The sequence below is a fragment of the Nomascus leucogenys genome, chromosome 7b (genome assembly GCF_006542625.1).
Source record: "Nomascus leucogenys isolate Asia chromosome 7b, Asia_NLE_v1, whole genome shotgun sequence".
Lineage (NCBI taxonomy): Eukaryota > Metazoa > Chordata > Mammalia > Primates > Hylobatidae > Nomascus > Nomascus leucogenys.
Window position 1 is genome coordinate 58,342,917 of NC_044387.1, and position 18,110 is coordinate 58,361,026.

At 48.8% G+C, this 18,110-nt stretch overlaps 1 protein-coding gene across 2 annotated transcripts; it reads right to left on the minus strand.

Annotated features, from left to right (window-relative positions):
- Positions 1-119: 119 nt before the first annotated feature.
- SELENOM (selenoprotein M) lies at positions 120-15,688 on the minus strand. 2 transcript variants are annotated; one of them, XM_030816122.1, is made up of 7 exons: positions 15,502-15,688; positions 3,039-3,241; positions 2,708-2,864; positions 1,261-1,296; positions 1,006-1,040; positions 555-633; positions 120-475 (listed from the first exon to the last, which is right to left on the minus strand). In XM_030816122.1, exons 3-7 carry the CDS (start codon positions 2,834-2,836, stop codon positions 317-319), a joined length of 438 nt encoding a protein of 145 aa, XP_030671982.1. In that variant the 5' UTR covers positions 2,837-2,864; positions 3,039-3,241; positions 15,502-15,688; the 3' UTR covers positions 120-316. The 2 variants fall into 2 exon arrangements, with proteins under 2 accessions (XP_030671982.1, XP_030671981.1); XM_030816121.1 differs by lacking the exons at positions 3,039-3,241; positions 15,502-15,688 and having other exon boundaries at positions 2,708-2,932.
- Positions 15,689-18,110: the final 2,422 nt, after the last annotated feature.

Genomic DNA, 18,110 nt, shown 5'->3' on the forward strand with positions numbered 1-18,110 from the left:
GGCAAGGTCTCCAGTTCCAGCAGCCAGGCACTTGGGGATGCGAGGTCCCGCTGGGGTCCTCAGAGGTTCTTCTTCCGACCTCCCACCCCACCCGCCCGCAGCAACGAAGGAGTCGAGCCTCAGTTAAGGCAGGAGGGAATTTAGTGGAGCTGGGGAGGGAAGAAAGCGAGGTTGGGGGAACTTCCCCAACCCCATCCCCGCTAGCCCGGGGACGGGCATCGGCTCTCAGCAAGAGAAGTATTCCCGGGATGCTGAGCGCTTCATTCTGTCTCCAGGACTCAGGCAGGGTGGTCCCAGCTCCCCCGCGCCCCCGGACCTACAGGTCGGCGTGGTCCGAAGTTTCCTCCGGGGGCCTCGCGGGCGCCCACACGTACTCGGGGGGCACCTGCGCGTCGGGCGCCGCCTTGCGGTAGAAGCCGAGCTCCTGCACCAGCGCGTTGATCTCTTCTCGGGTCATTTCACTGAGTGGGATGCGCTGAGGAGGAGGAGGGGCGGGGTCAGCAGGCTGGGCCTCGCCTCTGGCCTCGCCCCCAGCCCGCCTCCCACGGCCTCACCTCCAGTTCCTCGTAGCGGCGGCCCAGCAGCACGAGCTCAGGGTCGGCCCCAGGGAGGTGTTTCATCACCAGGTTGTGACTGGAGGTGGTGTTAAGGAGGGTGGTGGTGGGCAGAGGGAGGTGGTGGTTCCCGCAGCCTTACTGATGGGAACAGCATTGCCTCCTTTGCTGAGCGCTTACTCTGTGCCCGGGTGGGGCCAGGGTCTCCGCTTATACGTGAGAAAATTAGGGTTCAAAGAAGTAAAGGGCCCTCCTCTCCATTCTGTGGCAGTCATCACTAGTCAATCTCTTTTGCCCACCCAACACGGAGACCACCTCAGAATCCTCTGGGCGGCCACTACCAATCAATTCCACTTGTCAGTTGAAAACCATCTGCCACCCCTTTCTGAAGTTACGTGGAGATTCTCCCAGGTGCCCACTCCATTTCCCCTCCCCCAGAACAGAAGGATACTAGAATGGAATGTCCTGGGTGACGAAAGCCTTCACCTGGGGAGGAACCAGAGCATCAGAGACAATGACCCCAGTCTCCTCGAGGTACAGACGGGACACTGAAGCCCAATGAGGTCATAAAGCAAGTCAGGTGCAGGCTCCTGACTTTCGTGCTAGGGATCCTTCCCCCCCACCGCCCCAGTCATTGGGACCATGTTGCCCACTCCCCAAGAAGCTCAGGGGGAACAGAGCTAGGGACCTCTTCCTTCAAACTCACCTCCTTTAGGCGGTTCAGCTGTCATCCCCCACAGGTCTGGAGGGGGATAAAATGGGACAGGTCAGGAGTCCTTCACATTTATTCCAGCCACACCCCCAAAGCCATACATCCTTATCCCTGAGTTGGGTTGGGCTGCGAGTTACCCCTGGATCAGCAGTTCCCAAGGTCTGAAGGAAATGCTGGACCCTTGTGGGCCAAAGGGGGAACTGTGTATACAGGTGGGGAGACTCAGGCCTAGAGACACCAGGGGAAAAGAGCAAGGCCAGAGACCCACAGTGTGCCTGCCAGCCTTGGGGCCTGTACATCCTACTGGCTGTTGACTGACTCCCAATGCCCAGGGGAAATGATCACCCTGCTCCTCTTAAGCAGTAGAGACCTGGGCTTGGCCTTTGATCCCTGAAATCTCACAGTGGAGGCAGAGCAGAAGGAAACACTTCAGAATGGCCCTGGGGACCCCCACTGGAGACACCTACCATCTGGTCCCTACTCTACACAGGCAGACCTCACCCTGCCTGCCACCTGCGGCCCAGCGCCTCAGACCATCTGGTTGCTTCCCTGACATGGGAGAATGGGAGGGCTCCTCCCTGCCTTCCCTGAGGAGATGCCACTATCCAGCAGGAGTCTAGACCCCAGGACCACCCACTCCAGCCCTCCTCCATCCTACCCTCAGCCCTTTTCATACAGACAGGGTCTCACTATGTCCCCCAAGCTGGTCTTGAACTCCTGGGCTCAAGCAATCCTCCTGCCTTGGCCTCCCAAAGTGCTGGGATTACAGGCGTGCACCACCGGCACCCAGCCATTCTACACCCTTTTGTCAGAAAGAGCTGACAAAAAGCTCAGAGGGGGGCTGTGATGGTCAAAGTCACATAGCAAGACAGGGACTCCAAACGGGAATTTCCTGGTGGGGGGAGGATGGGAGGCTGCTGCAGAGTAAATGTTGGCAACCAAGTTCCCAACTCGGTTGCCCCTCCGAGTTGGGCCCCTTCCCCGTATCCTGCATATGGGAGGAGGCACCCAGAAAGTCTTCTCTCCCCCCAGGAGAAGGAAAAGAGACTTTCTGGAGCCTCCAGCCCTGGAACTGGGTGGGGGACAGGATTTCAGGAAAACATGAAGTGGTGGGGGATGGGAAGTTGGAACAGGATTGGGAGTCACAGGCCACGAGAAGAGTTAGGAGACTGCGTCAATGTGTCTGGGTGTCCGCTGTCGGGCCAGGTGGGGGAGCTGGGGAAGGGTTCGGAGTTCCAGGCCCCAAAGTCGGTGTCTCAGGCTTCCACGGTGGATGCTGGGGCCATCTGGGGCTAGGGAACAGGAGGGATGGTCCCGGCGCCAGGGGGAAAGCAGGGAGACTCGAGGTTCGAGGTGGTCCTGGGGCCGGGACGGGCGGTGCTCCCATGGGGCCACAGAGTTGGGGGACGGTAGTGCCGGGGCTGGAGGCCGGCGCACTCACCTCTACCCGGGCTCGGGTTAGGCCGCTCAGACGGTTCCAGTCCGGCCGGTAGGCAGTGGCGGCTGTGGCTGGGGCCACAAGCGCCGCGAGAAGCAGCAGCAGCGCCAGCGGAGGCAACAGGAGGCTCATCGGGACCCGGCCGCAGATGATGCGCAAGCTGGAGGCGAACCTCCGAGTCGCTGCGCCACGTCTGGGCCTGCAGGCTGGCCCCGCCCCCGCCCCCGCCCCCGCCCCCGCCCCCGCCCCCGCCCCCGCCCCTTCTAGAGGCCCACTCCCGCTGGAGACCACGCCCCCAGCGCTCGGTCTCCGCCCCAGGGCTCCCCGCCGTTACCTCCCGCTAGCTCAGGGCGAGGTCCCGGCTCCTCCCTGGCCTTTGGGCCGTCACTTTCCAAGGTCCGAGAGTGTCGACGCTCCTTTTGTCGACCGAGGATGTGGACGCTCCCACAGGATGCGGACAGGCAGCGCCACCTCACGCCGGCAGAGGGTGCCGGCGAGACGCTGAGGGACACGGGAGTTTCTGAGCCAAACCTGCGACTTTAAGATAGGGAAACTGATAGGACATCCAAGAAAAAAAAGGAAAGAAAGAAAGAAGAAAAAGTAAGAGGGAAACTGGTTTTCTGAGGACTCCTCGCTTTGGAGCATGGGAGATGGGGAGTGAGGTTCGGTGGAGGGAGTGCGGCTTCTGGGAGCCACTGAGACCTACCAGCGTGTCTTCTTACCATCCACAGCTACTGCTGAGCAGACTTTCTGACCTGGGGTGAGGAAAGGAATTTGTTATTCAAAGGTGGGAAAATGCAAGGAGGGTTACAGCTGATAGGCCACAACAGGGTCTTAAATCAGCTGGGTTAAATTTATGGAGTCAGGATTTACTTTTTTTTTTTAACTGTGGCTATCCAATTCAATTAAAAATCTTGTCTTTTTCATTGCTACTCTGCAGCGTTACCTCTGTTATATATAAATAGGCAACCACAGCCGGGCGTGGTGGCTCACACCTGTAATCCCAGCACTTTGGGAGGCCGAGGCGGGTAGATCACTTGAGGTCAGAAGTTCGAGGCCAGCCTGGCCAACATGGTGAAACCCCATCTCTACTAAAAATACAAAAATTAGCCGGGCGTGGTGTGGGCGCCTGTAATCCTAGCTACTTGGGAGGCTGAGGCAGGAGAATCACTTCAACCTGGGAGGCAGAGTTTGCAGTGAGCCGACATCCTACCACTGCACTCCAGCCTGGGCGACAGAGACTCTGTCTCAAAAATAAATAAATAAAATAGGGAACCATATAAATATATGGGAGTCTACTTCTGAATATCGTACCCTATTCTAGTCCTTCAGTGGGTTTGTCTAACTGCGCTGTCTTATTAACTATAGCTTTATAGTCAGACTTGACATCCGGTTGTGTGTTGGTCCTCTAGCTTTGTTCTTTTTTTTTTTTTGAGATGGAGTCTCGCTCTGTTGCCCAGGCTGGAGTGCAGTGGCCTGATCTCGGCTCACTGTAACCTCCGCCTCCCGGGTTCAAGCAATTCTCCTGCCTCAGCCTCCCGAGTAGCTGGGACTACAGGTGCATGCCACCACGCCCAGCTAATTTTTTTTGTATTTTTAGTAGAGACGGGGTTTCATCGTATTAGCCAGGATGGTCTCGATCTCCTGATCTCATGATCTGCTGCCTCAGCCTCCCAAAGTGCTGGGATAACAGGTGTGAGCCACTGTGCCCAGCTCGTTTTTTTTTTTTTTTTTGAGACAGAGTCTTGCTCTTTCGCCCAGGCTGGAGTGCATTGGCGTGATCTCAGCTCACTGCAACCTCCACCTCCCAGGTTCAAGCTATTCTCCTGCCTCAGCCTCCTAGGTAGCTGGGATTACAGGTGCCCGCCACCACACCCAGCTAATTTTGTATTTTTAGTAAATATGGGGTTTCACCATCTTGGCCAGGCTGGTCTCGAACTCCTAACCTCAAGTCATCCACCCACCTTGGCCTCCCAAAGTCCTGGGATTACAGGTGTGAGCTACCGTACTGGCTATTTTTTTTTTTTTTTTTTTTTTTGAGACAGAGTCTTGCTTTGTTGACCAGGCTGGAGTGCAGTGGCTCAATCACAGCCTGAACCTCCCAGGCTCAAGCAATCCTCCCACCTCAGCCTCCTGAGTTGCTGGGACTACAGGCATGCACCACCATGCCCAGCTGATTTTTTTTTTTTTTTTGAGACAGAGTTTCACTCTCATTTTCCAGGCTGGACACTCATGTCCAGTGGCATGATCTGGACTCACTGCAACCTCTGCCTCCCAGGTTCAAGTGATTCTCTTGCCTCAGCCTCCCAAGTAGCTGGGATTACAGACGTCGGCCACCAAACCCGGCTAATTTTTTGTCTTTTTAGTAGAGATGAGGTTTCACCATGTTGACGAAGCTGGTCGCAAACTCCTGGGCTCAAGTGATCCTCCTGCCTTGGCCTCCCAAAGTACTGGGATTACAGGCATGAGCGACCATGCCTGGCCTGTGGCCTACATTTTCCTGTGGTGAGGGCCATGTGTGAGCCCACAGCCTCAGTGAGCCATCGCAGTCTAGCTTTGTTCTTGAAGGTTGTCTTGACTATACTTGGCCATTCACACTTCCAGGTACAATTTAGGGCCAGCTCATCAACCTCCACAGAAAAACCTTCCAAATTTCTATCAGGATTTCAGATTCCCATTGGGGAAATCAATGTGGGGAGATTCAACAGCTTTATATTATTGTGTCTTTTCTTCCACGAACATGGTAAGTCTCTCCATTTCTATAGGTCTTCTTTAATTTCCTTCAATAATATTTTGTGGTTTTTAGAATAAATATCTTGCGTATCTTTCATTAGATTTATTCCTAGGTATTTAATTTTTATAGCATTATAAACTCTATTGTTTTTACATATTCATTTTCAAGTTGCTTGGCAGTAGCATATAGGAAGACAATTGATTTTTGTATATTAACCTTGCAGCCAGTGACCTCATTGAATTTGCTTACTCTAATAGTTTAACTGGAGATTTTTTTTATTTTCTACATATGCATATTATATCATCTGGAAATAAAAGTGGTTTTCTTCCTTTCTGGTCCTTATACCTTGGTTTTGTTTCGTTGCACTGTCTTAATTTTACTGTCTGGGACCTCTGGTACAATGTTGACTAGAACTGATAATTGTCTTTTTCCGGATATCATCTTTAAACGATCGTGTTTGCCATAGGTTTATTACTGATGCCTTTTGTAAAAGAAAGTTTTCTATTTCTATTTTTCTTAGAGCTTTTATCATGAATGGATGTTGAACTTTGTCAAATGTTTTCCTGTATCTATTGAAATGATCATGTGGTTTTTCTCCTTTATTTTATTAAATGTGGTAAAATACGTGAACTGATTTTCATATGTTAAACCTTGCATTCCTGTAATAAACCAATTTGGTTGTAAAAAAAGAGATAGGAAAACTGAACCCTAGGGAATCCTTGTTTGCGCTATTTGTTTATTCAGTAGATTATGGGGTCTTGCTGCTGACCAGGCTGGTCTCAAACTCCTGGTCTCAAGTGATCCTCCTGCTTCAGCCTCCCAAAGTGCTAGAATTACAGGTGTGAGCCACTGCACCCGGCCTTTGTATTTCTTTGGACAAAAATTCCAATCAAGGTTTTTATTTCCCAGAGCACACATTGTGGTGATGCAATATTGCGTACCCTGTGGGGGTTGGCAGGATAAAGGGGTTAACACATATAAAGCTCATCAGAACAGTACCTAATACAGGACGGGCACAGTGGCTCATGCCTGTAATCCCAACACTTTGGGAGGCCAAGGTGGGTGGATCACCTGAGGTCAGGAGTTTGAGACCAGCCTGACCAACATGGTGAAACCTCCTCTCTACTAAAAATACAAAATTTAGCCGGGCATGGTGCTCATGCCTGTAATCCCAGCTACTTGGGAGGCTGAAGCAGAAGAATCGCTTGAACTCGGAGGCGGAGGTTGCAGTGAACCAAGATGGCGCCACTGCACTCCAGCCTGGGGAACAAGAGCAAAACTCCCTCTCAAAAAAAAAAAAAAAAATTAGCTCGGCATAGTGGCGGGCGCCTGTAGTCCCAGTTACTCCAGAGGCTGAGGCAGGAGAATCACTTCAACCCAGGAGGTGGAGGTTGCAGTGAGCCGAGATCGCACCACTGCACTCCAGCCTCGGCAACAGAGCGAGACTGTCTCAAAAAAAGACCGAGGCGGGTAGATCACAAGGTCAAGAGATCAAGACCATCCTGGCCAACATGGTGAAACCCCATCTCTACTAAAAACATAAACAAATTACCCAGGTGTGGTGGTGCATGCCTGTAATCCCAGCTACTCGGGAGGCTGAGACAGGAGAATCGCTTGAACCTGGGAGGCGGAGGTTGCAGTGAGCCGAGATCGTGCCCCTGCACTCCAGCCAGGCGACAGAAAGAGACTCTGTCTCAAAAAAAAAAAACCTACTAGGACAGTGTTAGCTTTCATTATCAGTTCCTTCCTTACCTCATAAAGACCCCGTGAACTCCATTTTGCAGGTTAGGAAACAGGCTCAGAAAGGTGAAATGAGTGAACTGTGGATTTGGGACTTGAACTCAACATGTCTCTGCACTCATCTTGAGAGTTCGGAGTTTCTTCCTTCCGGTGGGTTGGTGGTCTCACTGACTTCAAGAATGAAGTCACAGACCTTCGCTGTGAGTGTTACAGCTCTTAAGGATGGTGTGTCCAGAGTTTGTTCCTTCAGATGTGTCTGGAGTTTCTTCCTTCCAGTGGCTCAGTGGTCTCACTGACTTCAAGAATGAAGCCACAGACTTTCACAGTGAGTGATACAGCTCTCTTTTCTCTTTTTTTCTTTTCTTTCTTTCTTTCTTTTTTTTTTTTGAGACGGAGTCTTGCTCTGTCGCCCCCAGGCTGAAGTGCAGTGGCACAATCTCAGCTTACTGCAAGCTCTGCCTCCCGGGTTCATGCCATTCTCTTGCCTCAGCCTCCCAAGTAGCTGGGACTACAGACTCCCACCACCATGCCCAACTAATTTTTTGTATTTTTAGTGGAGATGGGGTTTCACCGTGTTAGCCAGGGTGGTCTTGATCTCCTGACCTCATAATCCTCCCACCTTGGCCTCCCAAAGTGCTGGGATTACAGGCTGTTGCAGCTCTTAAAGGTGGTGAGGACCCAAAGAGTTAGCAGCAGCAAGATTTATTGTGAAGAGCCAAAGGACAAAGCTTCCACAGCACAGAAGGGCACCCAAGCAGGTTGCCAGCTGCTGGGTGGGGGTGGGGGTGGCAGCCAGCTTTTATCCCCTTATTTGTCCCCACCCACATACTGCTCATCAGTCCATTTTACAGAGTGCTGATTGGTCCATTTTACAGAGTGCTGATTAGTGCATTTACAATCCTCTAGCTAGACATAGAGCGCTGATTGGTGCGTTTTTACAGAGTGCTGATTGGTGCATTTACAATTCTTTAGCTAGACACAGAGTGCTGATTGGTGCATTTATAATCCTCTAGCTAGACAGAAAAGTTCTCCAAGTCCCCACTCCACCCAGGAAGTCCAGCTGGCTTCACCTCTCAATCTCACGCATAAGCAGATAGCTCTTTCTGCCATGCGCTGCCATAATGGCGTGCATGAATGTCTCGGCTGATGCTCTCAAGAGCATCAACAATGCCAAAAGAGAGGCAAACACCAGTTTCTTATAATGTCGTCGTCTGGTTTCTAACTGTGGTGATGAAGCATGGTTACACTGGTCAAGTTGAAATCATTGATGATCACAGAGCTAGGAAAACTGCTGTGAACCTCACAGGCAGGTTAAACAAGTGTGGAGTAATCAGCCCCAGATTTGATGTGCAACTCAAAAATCTAGAAAAATGGCAGAATAATCTGCTCCCATCCTGCCAGTTTGGTTTCATTGTACTCACAACCTCAGCTGGCATCATGGATCACAAAGAAGCAAGACGAAAACACACAGGAGGGAAAATCCTGGAATTAATTTTCTAAGGATGTAATATGCATTTGCAGATAAAATGCCTACAATTAAAAAAAAAAAACAGATCAGCAGATCACCAGATTAGGATGTCAGTTCTTTTCTTCATGCTTTCTTCAGCAGATACAGCAAGTTCGTCATTGTCCTCTTTTCCCATTGAATCTAGGGACTCCTTCTCAATATTGAGCCAAGGCTGCATTATGACTTTCATGGATCCTAGGGTTTTCTTTCTTTTTTCTTTTTTTAATTTTTATTTTTATTTTGGGACGGAGTCTTGCTCTGTCGCCCAGGCTGGAGTGCAGTGGCGTAATCTTGGCTCACCGCAACCTCCACCTCCTAGGTTCAATCGATTCTCAGCCTCCTGTGTAGCTGGGATTACAGGAGCGTGCCATCATGCCCGGATAATTTTTTTTATTTTTAGTAGAGACAGGATTTCACCATGTTAGTCAGGCTGGTCTCAACCTCCAGTGATCCGCCCGCCTCCGCCTCCCAAAATGCTGGGGTTACAGGGATGAGCCACTGTGCCTGGCCTCTCTTTTTTTTTTTTAGAGACAGGGTCTTTCTATGTTGCCCCAGCTAGTGTTGAACTCCTTGCCTCAAACAATGCTCCTGCCTTAGCTTCCTGAGTAGCTGGGATATGGACACAAGCCTCCATTAAATATATATAATATACATAAATATTATATATATATTTGATTTTCAATTGCTTTGGTAAAAAGATAACTATAATCTAGGCTGGATTCATTATTATTAGTATATGTTTCCTTTTTTTTTAACCTTTACTTCCCAGTGTATCCTTCTAATTTTAAAGGATATTAAAAACATTTTCAGCCGGGCGTGGTGGCTCACACCTGTAATCCCAGCACTTTGGGAGACCGAGGCGGGCGGATGACGAGGCCAGGAGATTGAGACCATCCTGGCTAACACAGTGAAACCCCATCTCTACTAAAAATACAAAAAATTAGCCGGGTGTAGTGGTGGGCACCTGTAGTCCCAGCTGCTCGGGAGGCTGAGGCAGGAGAATGGCGTGAACCCGGGAGGCAGAGCTTGCAGTGAGCCGAGATCACACCACTGCACTCCATCCAGCCTGGGTGACAGAGCGCGACTCTGTCTCAAAAAAAAAAAAAAAAAAAAAAAAATTTTCATGGACCCCCTAAAAGTATGGTGGGCCCTAAACACTGAGCCTACTGTGCCTTCTAGAGAAGTTAAGTCTGCACTGAGTCTTTTGTTTGCACCTTGCTAACTTCCCCTTTACTAACTTGATTGTAAAGATATAAAAATAATAGGCTTGGCCAGGCATGGTGGCTCATACCAATAATCCCAGCACTTTGGGAGGCTGAGGCAGGGAGATCACTTGATGTCAGAAGTTCGAGGCCACCTGGCCAACATGGTGAAACCCCGTCTCTACTAAAAATACAAAAATTAGCCGAGCATGGTGGTGTGTGCCTATAATCCCAGCTACTTGGGAGGCTGAAGCATGAGAATCACTTGAACCTGGGAGGCAGAGGCTGCAGTGAGCCAAGATTGTGCGCACTCCAGCCTGGGTGATAGAGCAAGACTCCGTCTCAAAAAATATATATATATATAGTATAATATATATAGTATAATATATAATATATATAATATAATATATAATATATATTATATAATATACATATTATATATTATATAATCTATATAATATGCATATTATATATTATATAATTTATATAATATACATATTATATATTATATGATATATAATATACATATTATATAAATTATATAATATATACATATTATATATTATATAATTTATATAATATACATATTATATATTATATAATTTATATAATATACATATTATATAATATAATTTATATAATATACATATTATATATTATATAATTTATATAATATACATATTATATATTATATAATTTATGTAGTATACATATTATATATTATATAATTTATATAATATACATATTGTATATTATATAATTTATACAATATGTATATTATATAAATTATATAATATAATAATTATATAATATATAATATATAATATATTTTATATTATATATGTATATCTATTATATAATATATAGTATATATTATATATATTTTATATATATAATATATATATATGAGTATGTAGTCAATATGATTGGTCTTGTCCAGACTATTCACACAGTAAGCTATCTCTAACACTCTGTTTACTGCTGGGGAAGTATGAATTCACTCTGGCTTTCTGAAGGGCAAAATCAAAACCCTAAAAACATTTTTTGACACAATAATTCCTTTCAGAATTAGCCCCAAAGTAATCATCAGAGAGAGGATTTTTAGGTCAAGCTTGTTTATTAGAATACCATTTATTGTGGTGAAGAACTGGGGATATAACCTAAGCACGTCACAGCAGGGGATGAGTTAAATTAATGAGTGTACCTCCATAGGATAGAAAACCACGCAATTGTTAAAAATGATGCAGCAGGCTGGGCATGGTGGCTCACGCCTGTAATCCCAGCACTTTGGGAGGCTGAGGTGGGCCGATCACCTGAGGTCAGGAGTTTGAGACCAGCCTGGCCAATATGGTGAAGCCCCGTCTCTACTAAAAATATAAAAATTAGTCGGGCATGGTGGTGGCTGCCTGTAATCTCAGCTACTTGGGAGGCTAAGGCAAGAGAATTGCCTGAACCCAGGAGGCAGAGGTTGCAGTGAGCCAAGATTGCACCACTGCACTCCAGCCTGGGCAAGTGAGACTGTCTCAAAAAAAAGATGCAGCATAGATTGAATGACATGGAGAATGTTATGGTTATGGTATTAAATAGCAAGAAAAAAGCAACAAAAACAGTAATCTAGTAATATCAGTTGGGAATTGTGATGCTGTGGGCTGCAAGTCACAGAAACCCCAATTTAAACTGGCTTAAACAATAAAGGGAGCCGGTTGTGGTGGCTTGTGTCTATAAACCCAGCTACTCAGGAGGCTGAGGCAGGAGGATAACTTGAGGCCAAGAATTCCAAACTATCCTGGACAACATAGTGAGAACCCATCTCTAAAAAAAGATAGTTAAAATCTAGCCAGGCATGGCAGTGCCTGTAGTCCCAGCTACCCCACGGGCTGAGGTGGGAAGACTGCTTGAGCCCAGGATTTCGAGACTACAGTGAGCTATGATCATGCCACTGCACTCCAATCTGGGAGACAGAGTGAGACCCCATCTCCTATAAAAAATAAAAAATAATGCAGTGAGCCGAGATCGCACCACTGCACTCTAGCCTGGGCAATGTGAGTAAGACCCTGTGTCAAAAAATAAAAATAAAGGGGCTGGGCCCGGTGGCTCATGCCTGTAATCCCAGCACTTTAGGAGGCCGAGACAGGCGGATCACTTGAGGTCAAGAGATGGAGACCAGCCTGGCCATCATGGTGAAACCCCCTCTCTACTAAAAATACAAAAACTAGCTGGGCATGATGGTGCACACCTATAATCCCAACTACTCAGGAGGCTGAGGAAGATAATTGCTTGAGCCTGGGAGGTGGAAGTTTCAGTGAGCCAAGATTGCGCCACTGCACTCCAGCCTGGGTGCCAGAGCAAGACTCAGTCTCTAAATAAATAAATAAATAAAGAGACTCTGTTGGCTCAAATAATTTTAAAAGTCCAGGCCGGGCGTGGTGGCTCACGCCTATAATCCCAGCACTTTGGGAGGCTCAGGCGGGCAGATCACCTAAGGTCAGGAGTTCAAAACCAGCCTGACCAACATGGCGAAACCCTGTCTCAACTAAAAATACAAAAATTAGCCAAACACAGTGGTGGGCGCCTGTAACCCCAGCTACTCGGGAGGCTGAGGCAGGAGAATCGCTTGAACCTGGGTGGCGGAGGTTGCAGTGAGCTGAGATCGTGCCACTGCACTCCAGCCTGGGCAACAGAATGAGACTCCGTTTCAAAAAAAAGAAAAAAAAAAAAGTCCAATGGCAGGTAGTGCTTCAGGTGAGGTTTGATCCAGTTAATGAAGTCACCAAAACTTGGTGTCTCTCCATTCTGCTTTCCATAATGTCAGTTTATCAGCAGGCCAATTTTCTGCATGGTGTAAAGATGGCTGCCAGCAGTAACTAGAGCCATTTGGCCTCTTCATTTACATCTAATGGAAGGGAGATCATCTTTTTTGGCAACCTCCTCAGGAGAGAAAATAAGCTTCCTTTCCCAAAAGCCCTGAGCAAAAATTTCCTTGTATCTCGCTAGTTCATTCATGATCTAATCATGTGCCTGGGGAAATGGGAATTGCTTACTGGCTTAACCAACTGGGACCCATTCCTGAAGCTGTGGGTGGGGTCCACCATATTCCAGTTCCTGTTAAGAAGGAGATGGACTGCAACCTTAACAGGATCCTAACCCTAACCCTCACCCTACTGTGTTGCTGGACATTGTGGCAGCAACACAGTAACCAACCAATTCTATAAAACATGTATAGGCCCAGTCTTGGTGGCTTACGCCTGTAATCCCAGCACTTGGGAGGCCAAGGCACGCGGATCACTTGAGTCCAGGAGTTTGAGACCAGCCTGGTCAACAAGGCAAAACCCTGTCTCTACTAAAAATACAAAATTAGCTGGGCATGGTGGTGCATGTCTGTAATCCCAGCTACTCGGGAGGCTGAGGCAGGAGAATTGCTTGGACCAGAGGTGGAGGTTTCAGTGAGCCGAGATCATGCCACTGCACTCCAGCCTGGACGATACAGTGAGACTCCGTCTCAAAAAAAAAAATATATATATATATATATATAATATATAACATGTATATGTAAATATACATGTATATAAATATATATGCATATTATATACAACATGTATATATAAATATATATGACTAGACCCCCCCACCAAAAAAAATATCTATAAGGAAACAAACCAATAAGTCAACGATTATTTCTTGGTGGATGAAATTATAGGTAAATGTTTTCCTTCTGTGTTTCATATAATGGGCATGGATTACCTAAACACAAACAGTAAACTTTGTTTACAAAAATAATGGGACATATCTTACTATTTCCTTCTACTCCAACCCTTACCCCAGCAAAGGCCTCAGAGTAACTGAAGCCAGAAGCCCCACGGAGTCGTCGTTCTTTCTGCTGACAGAGCCAAACCCCAATACCCCATGGGCCCTGGTTATTTGCTGGACAGATGCCACCAAACCACTCTCATTGCATTAGCCTGGATGCTGTGGCCCCTAAAGGCCACAGCTTGGGCTGCTGAGGGTTGACCAACCAGCCAGTGGAACCAGTGGTGGAGACTGTGACCATAATAGTACCAGGAAGGAACACTGTGGCATCAGCGGCATGAGAAGCCCAAGATCTCCCAAGACAGATCTCTGCCTGTAATCCATGCCTCTTATGTGGCAGCATGTAATTTAGGCCAGCAGTCTTCCTCAGGTGGGGCTGAGGTTGGGGATTAGTCTGTGACAGGGTCAGGCTCCGACAGGGTCTAGGTCAGCCCTTAGTTGAGTAGTCTATAGCCTAGGGCTAGATTCAGGGCTCAGTCCATGATTGGGCTTAGTCTTTAGTCTGTGACCGGGAGCCAGGCTCAGTCTGTGACCAGGGTCATGTCTCTGTTGATGACTAATTCAGTCTGTGGTCAGAGTTCAGTCAATGATTGGGCTTAGGACTCACTCTTTGACCAAGATTAGGGCTCAGTCTTCTGCCAGAGTCAGGGTTAAAAGGTTAGTCTGACTCTTCTGCCAGAGTCAGTCTAAAAGGTTAGTCTGGGCTGGGGCTAGAATTCAGTCTGTGACTAAGGCTCAGTCTTAGAGAAGGATAAGGGCTTGATCTGGGCCCAGAACTAAGGTCTCAAGTTGAGATCAGCCTAATTCAGGCTTAGAACAGTATGTGACTAGAGTCAGGGTTCATTCTAAGGTGATGTCAGAGCTCAGTCAAGAGCTGGAGTAGAGGCTCAGTCAACACCAAGAGTAGGGTTCAAGTTGGAGGATCAGGACCATGACCAGGGCTTAATCTGGCTCTATGTTCTGTTCTGAGCTCCAATAAAGAAGTTTCCGGAGGCATGGGAGCCCAGAGCAGGTCAGTACACAAGAAATGAGAGCCCCCTGGCAAGCTTAGCAGGGTCTAGTGGCTGCAGGAAGTTTCCCCTGGACTGCTGAGGCCGGGTGTCCTAGAGCCTCTAACCTACATGGCTCTGCTGCTTGAGATCCCCTCGCACCAGAATAAAAATAGCCACTCACTTCAGAGCAGCTGACAGCGGGTGCTGGGCTGCCTGGGAGGAGGGGGAGCTGAAGAGAAGGAGGAGGGAGGCCTGAGCTCAGCCCCAGCTGTGTGACCTTGGCAAAGTCACTCCTCCTCCTCCAGCCCATTTCCTGAGTGGCAGAATGGGGAGTGAGGATGACATCTGCCTCAGAGGGTGAGAATGAAGTGCTGGGGACATAACATGGGAAGCTTGTTACCAACAAGAAACCCTGGAGTGAAGCCTTGGGAGAAGAAATGCTCTTTTGTGCCCTGTATACTTCCTCCTCAGGGAAGCCCTCCCGGATAACCCCCCCTTTCACATTCCCACAATATCCTGTATCACCCTCTACACCTTCGCAGATGGTAGCCACAGCATGACCTCCCTCATGGTGGGCCTGGGTCAGGGTGACCAGGAAGAGAAAGGAAGGAGGACAGACCCTCGGTACTGTTGCCATCCTCAGGTGCCCCTGGAAAGTGAACCGAGGAAGAGGAGGAGGAAAAAGACAGGAACAAGACTTCTCTCCCTTCCCTGCTCATGGCATGTTTACTCCGAACCAAAGGGCCGGAGGTTACATGTCCAAATTTCTCATCCTTTCACAGCCAGAACCTTCCTTCCCCATCCATGCTTTGTACCTGCTGTTCTCTCTGCTTTCCAGCCAGGGCGTTTCTCTTCTTCGATTTGGCAACACGTACTCTCCTTCAAAGTAGGGGTTCAACAGTTAGCTCCTCTGTAGGGGAGAATTATCCACTGCCTTTTCAGGAGCTCCATGCTCTGTCCTCTCTCTACTGGCTGTGTAATCCCAGGGCCTCAGTTTCTTCCTCTGTCCAGTGGGGGCCTCATTACCAACCTCACAGGGTTACTATGGAGAGTAACTGGGATACTCCATCTATCGCTAGCATCCTGCCTTCCTATCCCTGACCCACACAGCCTGAAGGACAGCACTGAGTTTCCAGGAGTGAGCTGGATGAGCCCTGGCCCCTGCCTCAGTATGCCCACCCCCCTCCCCTCTCCCCTCTCCCCCCTCCCCAACCAAGAGTGAGGGCAAGGAGGGAGCCAGAAAGGGCCTCCAGAGACAGGGGGGCGGTTCTCCCTGACAGCTGCCCCCAGCCTGCCGCCCTGAGCCCCAGAGCCTGTTATCAACCTCCTTAGTCATCACACCAGGAGCTCAAATATAGCTCCAACTCACTCCCTTTTCAGCTGGGGTCCGCCCCCCACCCCCTTCTCCTGACAAGGCCAGGCTTGGGTCTCAGAGCCCCTTCCTTGTCCTCGCAGGAGAGTAACCACTCTCAGCCTCAGTTTCAGCATCCACCACATGGGCAGGCTGAAGTCGATGGTGGTGATGATGATTATGATAAATACAGAGCAGCCACCTTTATGGAGAGCTTGCTGTGCCAGGCTCTATGCTAAACATTTCATATATATTATCCTGTTGAATCTTCACCAGCAAACTTAGGAGGTGTCTGCTGTTTTAATATCCCTTACACAAATTGGGAATCAGAGTGACCTCCTCAAGTAAGTCAGCGGGAGGGCTAGAAACAAAGTCCCCTGCAGGGTCTGAGCTCAGGGAGTGGGTGGTGGGAAATCCTGGGTTGCCCTCCTGAGGCAGAGGAGCCCTCTGCAGACACATTTGCATGACATTTGCCTAGGTTCCAAAGGGCACTGATGCTCCTGTCCCAGCCCTAGATGGCTGAGCCCTAGGACTGGTCCCAGAGGCCGGGATCTGCCCATCATTCCCTCCAGGATTGCATCAGAAGCTGGGTAGTCTTGGGGGCTCCCATTTTCTTTTTCTTTTTTCTTTTCTTTTCTTTTTTTTTTGAGACAGGGCCTTGCTCTGTCACCCAGGCTGGAGTGCAGTGGTGTGTGCGATCTCGGCTCGTTGCAACCTCCACCTCCACCTCCCAGGTTCAAACAATTCTCCTGCCTCAGTCTCCCAAGTCACTGGGACTACAGGCATGTACCACCACACCCGGCTCATTTTTATATTTTTAGTGGAGATGGGGTTTCACCATGTTGACCAGGCTGGTCTCAAACTCCTGACCTCAGGTGATCTGCCCACCTCAGCCTCCCAAAGTGCTGGGATTACTGGCACTTTGCCAGTACTCCCCCGGCCCCAGGGCTCCCGTTTTCTTATTTGTAAAACAGGAGTCAGAGGATAAGACAGGATGAGTTCGAATCTTCCTTTTTCTGGTAACCTGAGCATCACCACCAGATCTACTCTCACATCCTCCCTGACTGCTACCTCCAACTCCAACACTACCTGTTTCATTAACACAACACCGTCATCAGTATTGGTACCATCATCACCTCTACCTTTGCCATCACCATCACCTCCACCACCTTCACCAACACCACTGCTAGCCCCCTACTTCCATCATCACAATTACATACATCATCACATCCATCACGACAACTGCCTTCCCTGTCACCACTGTCGCCATCTCCACTATCACTGTCCAAAGACCTTTCTACCCCAACACCCTAATATGGCCTGAGTCTCTGCCCCTGCTGGCCTGAAAATACAGACTAGACCTACAGACAGCCAAGCAGAGGTAGGAAGTGCCTTCAGGAGAGGAAAGTGAGGCATCTGCCTTCATGTAGGAGACTGCACAGGCCCATGCAGATGCTCCATGTTGGTTAACAGGGAGCTCTGCACACAGAACTCTGAACATTTTCTGCCTAAAATGGGTGGGATCACTCCTCTCTAAGACATCAGAAACAGAGATCCCACAGCCATCCCGGCCCAATCTGACCCTCATCACCCATTCACTCTTCTAATTCATTTATTCATTCAACAAACTCCCGTAGGCCCGTTGGGGACCATGCCCTGGGCTGGGTCCTGGCTGTAGCAGTTCTCAGGCCTATTTTTAACTCTCGTCAGTCTGTTACCCCACTGCTGGGCCCTTCTCCACCCAAGTTCCCTTCCCCCAGATAGCCCAAAGGGCTTGTGCTAGTCTTGGGTCACTAAGTTTTCTCACTGAAACACAGGAGACCTTCTCAGTTCACCAGGTGACCTTGAGCAAGTCCCCCTCCCAAACCACACCCAGTGAATACTGGAGAGAGGAAAACTGACAGAAGCCGGGCTGGGTTAGGCCTGGCTGTGGGGACATCTGAGAGCAGCTAGGTGTCTGCAGAAGAGGAGGGGCTGGTGCTGAGGCCTGAGATGGGAAAAGACTGCAGTGGCTGGAGCCTGAGTGTCTGGTCCTGGGTTGGGAAGGATAGAGCCTGGGACTGGCAGTAGGAG